This window comes from Nuphar pumila, chromosome 15 (assembly GCF_984573655.1).
Source record: "Nuphar pumila chromosome 15, dmNupPumi1.hap1.1, whole genome shotgun sequence".
In the NCBI taxonomy this organism is placed as follows: domain Eukaryota; kingdom Viridiplantae; phylum Streptophyta; class Magnoliopsida; order Nymphaeales; family Nymphaeaceae; genus Nuphar; species Nuphar pumila.
Window position 1 is genome coordinate 26,905,965 of NC_143263.1, and position 8,348 is coordinate 26,914,312.

The following is an 8,348-nucleotide window of genomic DNA, read 5'->3' on the forward strand; positions in this document are numbered from 1 at the left end:
CTTTTCTTATGAGTTTTTAAACATATCAAAACTTCTTATAGCAAAATTTTATTTCCCTACTAGAAGTTTTCTTGCTTTCAAAAATGCCCTAAGTTGTTTTTTTTATGATGAAAGAACTGAAATACTTAACAGGCCCACGTCTCTCTGACGTAAAACTCTGAGTTGAGAACACGATCACCCAGCCTTATGTGCCTCAACAGTGTTAAAGCAACATCAGCTGTCATGTGCTAGTGGGATTCGATCCAGAGTCTTCAGCTTGACTAAGGAGCCGCTGACCACATGGGTGGTCCCAAAAGCGTAAGGGTTACTAACTCCCAATACCTCACCCACCAGCTCCACATTCCGAAAAGTACAAAACTCAACGACGTCGGGTTCGTCATTTCTCCAGGCGTAGCGCCCCTTCCTCTCTCTCTCTCTCTCGAGCGCTATCGATTCGCCCAGAGGGAAGAGGAAGAGGAAGAGGACCGCCGGCCGGACGATCGCAGCCTCCTGTCCATAGATACGGCGGCTGGAAACCGGACGGACGGAGGCAATCGACGGTCCGAACCTCTTCATCGTGAAAACCCTAGATGGACGGAGAGGGAAAGAGACGATCTAACGGTCGACGGCCTCCTTTCGAAGGGCCTCGTGGAAGGAGACACGAGTCCCCACGGCCGGCGGCTTTCGCGGATTGAGGGCATTTTTGTCATTTAATCTCTCTGGTGCTCGACCAGCGCCTGCCGGACGCTTTTACCGGTGACACGGTGACGGTGTGCGCCAGGTTTGGGGATGCTGAATGGCACGTGCGAGTGGGGGGAAAGAAACGCAATCTTTACCGTCTATTCTCCAATAAACGGTGGATATGTCTCGGAAGACAAGGACCCCGGTTGAACCGGTCATTAAAGCAAAAGACTGGGGGCAAAATGGAAAGGATGCGGTACGTGGCGTTTTTGTTTTGAGAGGGAAGAAGAATAAAAGGATGAAAAACAGGAAAAAGCAAGGAGGCGTTTCTCTCTCTCTGCCTTCTTCCCTCCTCATGGTTGCTCAGGGATTTCGCCGATTCAGAAATCCAAAACCGTCAGAAATCCTGATTTCGACGCTCGGCTCCTGCATTCTCAAGGCGGAGTCTGAGGTTTGTGGATTCTACGGTGGGTTTCTTTCCGTTTGTTCCTCTCCGAGATTTCGAGATTAGAACCGATTGGCGGAAACCCGGATACGTGCATCTGGTTCTTGATTTGGGTGGATTTTGGGGCTTCCTAGATTTTTTACGGGGAAATTGAGAAGAAAAAGGTAAGAATTCGAGCGGTCTCGTTCTGAATTTGGCCTACTCTGTAGAATCGTGTCGCGGAAGCTTCTTTCCTTCGCGACTCTTTTTCGAGTTCGCGTTCAGTGAAGATTTGAGTATTCTAAAAGTTTCCGGGGTCTTTTTCGGAGTCCTTGCTGCGAATCTGACCTAATCTTCAGGACCTGTTATCTATTTTGAAAAAACTTCAAAATCTGTTTTTTCTCCCGTTTGTGTTTGAGAGGACAAAATTTTGTCTGGTTATTTTTTGAGTCGGAAAGAAACCGACGGCCTGATCTTTGGAATCATATGAAAAGCATGATTTCATCCAATAAACATTGAAAATTTCGGGTATTTTTCTTTTACATTTTCATAGCTTCTTGAGATTTCAGAGTGCTATTCTATACAAAGTAACAAAGGAACCACGAAATCTGCTTTCTTATATTTAAATATGGCTCTCTCCTTTGAGAAGACATCTGTTCTCTGCACGAATCTTTGATTTTTCAATTTTTTTTGGCGATTTTGAGTTTTCGGTTGTGTTTCAGCAATTTTTGGGCTCCTTTAACAAAATGAATACTTTGTGTTAAACACAACCTGATATTTTAGAAAAAAAAGTTTTCTTGAAAATGATTTTTTTTTGACGATAAGTATTTGAGATTTCTGGCCTTAAAAGTATTTCAATGATTCAGTTATTTTTTGTCCCCGTTTTTTGGGTTTTTTGGGTTTTTTGAGTTTTCTGGGTGAATTGGAGATCTTAACGTGTTTTGCTTCTAAGTCGGAGGAAAGCAAAGTCCTGGTTTTAAATCGGGTTTGATCTTGAGAAGTCACATGGAGGACCATGTTTTCCTCCACTATTCGTTAAAAATTCAGGATCTTCCTTTTGCATTTCAAGCGAGTGATTCCATTGTGTGGTTGAAATCTGCATTTCTTGTTGTCAATTTTACCTAGTGATTCAAACGAGACGAGGTGATGTATTTCTGCATGGATCTTGATTTTTAGTTGTTTCTGAAAATTTTCATTGTGATTTTGGGAAATTTGGACGTTTTCCACGTGTTTTTGAAGGTTCTCCTAAGAGGGAAGAACTGCAATATTGTTCTATTAAGCCTGGCCTAATCTTTCAGTAATGTTTCTTCTTCACTTCTGTTTTTTTTGGGAGAGCAATACTTGAAACCGCTAGAATAACCTTGTGATTTTCTGGAGCTCTCTCTTTAAGAGAGTTTTTTAGACATTTCAGCGTTTTTAATATCTAAATTTCGCGTTTGTTTTTTAATCCAAGTTGTTTTCTTTTGCACGATAGGAATAGACGGCCTGCGATTTTGTGGATGCAATTGAAGAAAACACTCGCTTTTGGTGGGGATTGAAGGAGCGTTTGGAGGAAGGTGGGAGTTAAAAGGCCTGAGCCAGAGGTAAGCGTTCACCCTTCCTGCCGTTATTTTTCAAAGCCAAAGCATTTCCCACCAGCCCTCTTTTTCTCTTTTGAGGGGTATTTTTCTTCAGCTATTGAGTAACTAGTTTTGGCGCTCTCCCTCACTCCTGTAGGAAATCCAATGGCCCATTCCTTCCCAGCTGTCAGTAAGTCTGTCCTGTCCTTAATCCCTTTTCCACCTCTTTTATGTTCTTGTTGTGTTGCGAGTTACCACTCCTAACCACAGGTTTTTCCCATTAAAACGACCCTGACTTCAAATGATGTGTTTAAGTTGAAGCAAGCGTGACGGTGTGGAGTGTCTAGGGGCAATCATAGAACCAACAAAAAAGTTGAGGTGATTTGTCGAGAAAAATTGGCTGTATCTTTACAAGAGGAAGCATCGGCCTTTTATGCCTAGTGGATCTTCTTTAGTCCATACTTCAGAAAGTCTGTATGCACCATGGTCCGAATTAGGCTTTTCCCCATTTTATGATTCAAGTGCTTTTGTATGCTTTTTGATGATTAGAATTTCCTAACTGCAAGTGATGTGCCAAAGCATCATGGTCCTGCCATGTGCGCAATGTGAAAGAGTGGTCGAGGAATTTCCAGAAGAGTTTGGTTTATTTTTTGAGAAAAATAGTTTCTAAATTGCAAGTTTGGATTGCTTAAAATTTCAGTACTGGAACTGCAATTCCATGCCTATTTAGAATTCTGTGATTGGAAATTTGATTGATTCATTATTTGAAATTTGTTTTCCAGCTTTTGTTTTTTGAAAATTGGATAATTTCCATGTTTTAAACTCCCAACCAAAATTTCTTTTCCTGGGCACACTGTTTATTTCAGTAACTTATAAAACAAAAATAAGAGTTGAAGATCCAAATTCAAGAATTTGATTGTTTGGGAAATCCGATTGACAAGCTCCAGGTCAAATGCATCCAAGCTCACGTTCAATGCCTTTGTACATGAAGTTTAAGCCCACTTCACTATCGTCATGGCAGCCTATGGTGCACACAACAGGTCTAACAATCCTTTTTTGAAAGGTTTAACAATAATATGAAGTTTCAGACTCTCTCTCTCTCATATGTGTGTGTAAAATATTATTACGGCTAGTTGAAACAAATTTAGTGATGTGCCCACTCTGTCTTAGTGTACTCGATGGACCAATTTGATAAAGCCATAAAGAAAGTCTCTTATTCTTGATGTAGAAGCAAGGATTTGATATGATCCTTGCATCTACAAATCTTGCTTTGATAGATAGAGTACATTACAAGGTTGTGAATGGTTTAACACGAGTTATTGTAAACGGAAATATGAGAGACATGGCTGTTTTCTTTCTAACCAATGTAGGAAATATTCTACATGTTCCAATATTATTAAAGTGGGAAAGCCATAACTTTGTAGAAGTTAATTACAATCTGAACTTTGTAAGAAAATAGAAAAGATCAAATAACATAACAACAGAGATGTCGTGGTACAAGTTAAAAATAATAGAGTCAAAAGAAAAAGAACAGAAAACCTAAAGGGTTTAATCGCCTTTGAGTGCATCATCTTCAATACCGACAAAAGAAGGGTTAAAATTTTTATAAAACAGTTGAAATTTGTTTGCCAATTATCTGATGCCCTGTTATGAGTCTTCATCCTCTTCTTCGCTGAGATTTATTCTTCACAGCTTTGCATTGCGAGACAGTTTGCAGAACGAGCTAGGCACCTTTAGAATAACTTTCATTTGATTGTTTGTAAAATGGCTCCATTGAGTCTCTCATCGGGTAGAGAACTAATTCCTATTATCCCTTGGTTCAAGATCGAACGTTGCCATAATTTGATTTTTTGTTTTCAGCGGTTAAAATTTGGGGTTTCTTCCTTCTTGCTGTTTCACTAATATTTTTTTTCTAGTTGCAGGAAAATTTAAGAAGTACAATGGCGATGGAGAAGGAAGTGAAAAATAACAGAGGATGTCGACCACCAGAGTCTGACCATTTCTTGCAGTGGGGAAATACGAAGCGGCTGAGGTGCGTTAAGGTCCAGGTTAGGGATGAGGGCAAGGAGAGGACGGTGGTGAGGGCGGAAAGACGCATCGTTACAATCGACAAATCCTCTCTTCTTTCATCATCGGCTGGCCTTCAACCCCTTCCCTCCCATCACGTCCTCAGGTATTAAGCTCTCTCTCTCCTTCCTTTTGTATACTGGTGGCGCCTGGGCCTCCACTCTAATTTTTGAGGAAATAATCTATTTTCCCCTTTGTCCCCACTTTCTTCTGAAGAAGTTTTCATTTTTTTTATTTTTCGTTGGTGGGAGTGGGGCCTTTCTTATCTGTTGAATGAGGAATTTTGATGGATTGGTGCCTCTCTCTCTCTCTGCGGCTTGCGACTGTTGCTGTATACAAATGGTTTTTTATTTTTAATCAGTTTACTATTTTGAAAGATCCATCTTTTTTTTGGGAAAATATGGAAAGATGAATCTCTCTCTCTGTGCCCAGTTCGGACTTTGTACGTAGTGGACTATTGTTTGGTTGGGTTGGGAAGTACCTTTTCACCGGATATATTCTTTTATGATGTAGCTGTATGAAGTTGCTTATGCATTGACTATTTTCCTGTTCCCTGTTTTTCTTTTTCTTTTCTCCTTTGTGTTCTCTTCGTCTGAGCCAGCTTCCGAGCTCTAGACAACTCAGCTGAGACGTGGAGCCTGCCTGTTCATGAAAGACCTCTGCACACTCACTCTCTCTCTCTCCAGTTCATTATCGTACTTTTACAAAGCGTATGGCTTAACGACTTTTAGTACGTTGCTTTATTTATTTGTGTTGGATGTTTGCTGGAAGAAAAATCTCGATACCCAGAAGGTTTAAGTTTTTAGTTCCTTTTCTCCTGAGAACCCCCCTTTAGGCCTCAAATACCCATCTGTAAATCCTCCTACCCAATCAATCGTTTGATCCTCGACTATTTTCTCGTCATACCTTACCTTGCTTCTGTCTCCTTGTTAGGCATCGTTGGGCGCCCAGCCGACGTATTCCTTATGTATGGACAATCATTTCTCTCTCTCTCTCTATGCTTTTCTGTCTTATTACACTTTGTCTTTGCTGAGTCCTTCTTTATGGCCTTGATAGGAACTCAGAGCCATCTCTGTTTGGGTTGAGAAGCCTACATAGCGACCATTCATCTTCTCCTGAGAAGAGTGAGAGGCAGAACCATCATCAAACAAAAGTGGGGAATGGTAGGAACTCACCAGAGGCGATGGTGACCGAGAAGAAGCTGCCCAACCACAAGGCCAACGGCGTTAGTAACGGCAACAGCCATCAAAATAACTACAATAGCCAACCGATGGTGTGGCCCAAATTCGTTATCTCCTTGAGCAGCAAGGAGAAAGAGGAGGATTTCATGGCAATGAAGGGCTCCAAGCTCCCACAGCGACCCAAGAAGCGTTCCAAGTTCCTTCAGAGAACCCTAAACGTGAGTCTCGGGCTCTCTCTCTGGTTTCATTTCACATCTTTTCTCTTTTTTCAAATAGTTGAATGTTGATTTTACCAAATATTAAATTCTGTTGCTGGCTTTCTCCTAAAAGAATTCTCTTTTGGACAGTTGTACCAAAATACCGAGTACCGATCACGTGGCTGTCGTCCAGTTCCGTGCCCTAGATATTTCTGATTCCAGTCTCTTGTTTTCGAGTTTTTCAGTGGCCTCAGTAAAGGCTGTGGGATAAGATGGCTGCCTTATCATATGGGCTGGTGGAAGTCAAAAGTCAGATATTTGATCAAAGAGCCTATGCCCTTTGGTTTGGGCTGGTTGGAGCTGTTGTGAGGGCTCGCCTATTAAGGCTTTAACCGTGTGGTTGCTCAGGTGGGGGCCAGGATTTTATTTGTTTTGTTTAATCCCAGGGTCCTGGCCTAGCCTGGCTGGGGTCTTCTCCTGGCGCACTTTATGCTGGTTTTAGGAAGGGAGACTAGTTATCCTATCTTGGGTGCAATGCTCCATACTATATAGTTATTTCTTTCCAGATGGAACTATAATTATAACCCTCTACTATCTTTTTGGAATCTAAACAGACATTCCGTAACCTGATTGCTTTGCCTGGCTTGGCACTTGGCAGTGCTCAGCTTGCTTGTAGATGGAGTCTTTCTTGATATGAAACCTCAAGATGTGTGTCTCCCTCCACTGTCTTTAACTGTCTGCCCAAGTCTTCTTTCATTTGTTTGACCATGGCTCACACCTCTGTGTTGATTTGGTTGTTCCAGTTGGTAAGCCCTGGTTCGTGGCTATGCGAGCTAAACCAAGAGCGTTATGAGGTCAGGGAGAAGAAGACTTGCAAGAAGGTAAAAAATGGAACCTTAGTAGGGAGATGGCTGGGAGTCTGCATGAAAGAAAATTGGGATATGTTTTCATCAATACGGATCAAGTTCTCTAATGGTGTTCTGCTACATAACATTAGCAATGACTCATGGAGGTTTTTTTTCTTAAAATGCTTGCTTTTGGCTGCGCGTGTGGCAGGGCACCATCTGTAACTTGATTTAGAATCTGCCAGTGGAGATTCATCGTATTACAATCAGCACGCTGGAAAGTTCTTTCGGGTCTTCAGTACACAAACCTGGTCTTTGGAGGGTTTCTTACCCAGCAGGGGTTTCTCTTTGGCTAGAATCCTTAGTAGAACTCGGCCAGATATGGATGCTGATACTGGAATGGTCCCCCTCTGTTTGTTACAGGCTGTAAACTACCCAGGGTTGGGGGGTTTGTGTGCCATAACAAAATGGAAAATACTGACCATGATATGTGCTGGTTAGTGACTGGGGAGGCCACAGCTAAATCCGCAGTTCAACAAGTGAAGCCACCAATGCATTGCGGCCCTGTGCATGCACATGGTTGATGTTGGGAATCAAGCAGAAGGGATCTCTGTTTGGCAGCACTGTGGTGGCTTCAAATTCAGATACTGCAGTGTCTCTTTATTTGGTAAGAACTGAGCACACAAGTAAAGATGATGGTCTGGGTGTGGACTTCCACCGGTTGAATTGAAATGCTCTTGACCTTCCGGTCCCTGCAAGTCAAGGCTCGGCCTCGGTTGGTCCTTTCCTTTCTGTCAATGGCGAGAGATTTAATGGCTTACTTTCCATGGGCAAAAGGTGTGGGCCTAAAGTTTGGTCGCCTGACGATATCTGATTTGGCATTTTGCAGAGACCGAGGGGTTTGAAGGCGATGGTTGGGAGTATGGATAGCGATTCAGATTAGGAGGCAGTTCCCTTTTTTTCCCTCCCCTCTTTTAATCCGTTATTTCGTTCATTTCTTGAGTTCAAGCTCTCTTTCTCTTGTTATATTTGTTCGTTTCTTATAAAGAAAAGAAGAGGTGAGAAGAAAAAAGGTGGGAGTGAAATCTGTCGAGCTGTATCTCACGCCTCGTGCGAATGTAATCAGTCCTGTTATAAGCCGCAGCATATCATTTTTCTCAGCTGTTCCTTGCATGTGTATTTGTTGTGTTTAAGAAGAAGAGATCAGATGAACGAGTCTTTCGAAGAGGTGCTGGGACCCAAAGCTGACAAAACGTGGGGCCCACATCAACACTCTCTGGTTGATCACCCCCATTTCGTGTTAGAAGGGCTGCAGTTGGCTTGGAGTAGGGACCTGTCATTTCTGGTCCACAAAGTGCGGTTGCATAATCGTATTTAGTTTTGCGTTAAAGATGTGACATGAAACAAACTAAACT

At 42.2% G+C, this 8,348-nt stretch overlaps 1 protein-coding gene across 3 annotated transcripts; it reads left to right on the top strand.

The window, feature by feature from the left end:
* Window positions 1–392: 392 nt before the first annotated feature.
* On the top strand, window positions 393–8,093 carry LOC149814905 (uncharacterized). 3 transcript variants are annotated; one of them, XR_016428010.1, is made up of 7 exons: window positions 393–1,269; window positions 2,559–2,667; window positions 4,566–4,816; window positions 5,767–6,109; window positions 6,239–6,496; window positions 6,892–6,969; window positions 7,823–7,881. XR_016428010.1 is itself a non-coding variant. In XM_089989714.1 (6 exons), exons 3-6 carry the CDS (start codon window positions 4,584–4,586, stop codon window positions 7,874–7,876), a joined length of 708 nt encoding a protein of 235 aa, XP_089845840.1. In that variant the 5' UTR covers window positions 393–1,269; window positions 2,559–2,667; window positions 4,566–4,583; the 3' UTR covers window positions 7,877–8,093. The 3 variants fall into 3 exon arrangements, 2 of the variants coding, with proteins under 2 accessions (XP_089845840.1, XP_089845841.1); XM_089989714.1 differs by lacking the exon at window positions 6,239–6,496 and having other exon boundaries at window positions 7,823–8,093; XM_089989715.1 differs by lacking the exons at window positions 393–1,269; window positions 2,559–2,667; window positions 6,239–6,496 and having other exon boundaries at window positions 4,560–4,816; window positions 7,823–8,093.
* Window positions 8,094–8,348: the final 255 nt, after the last annotated feature.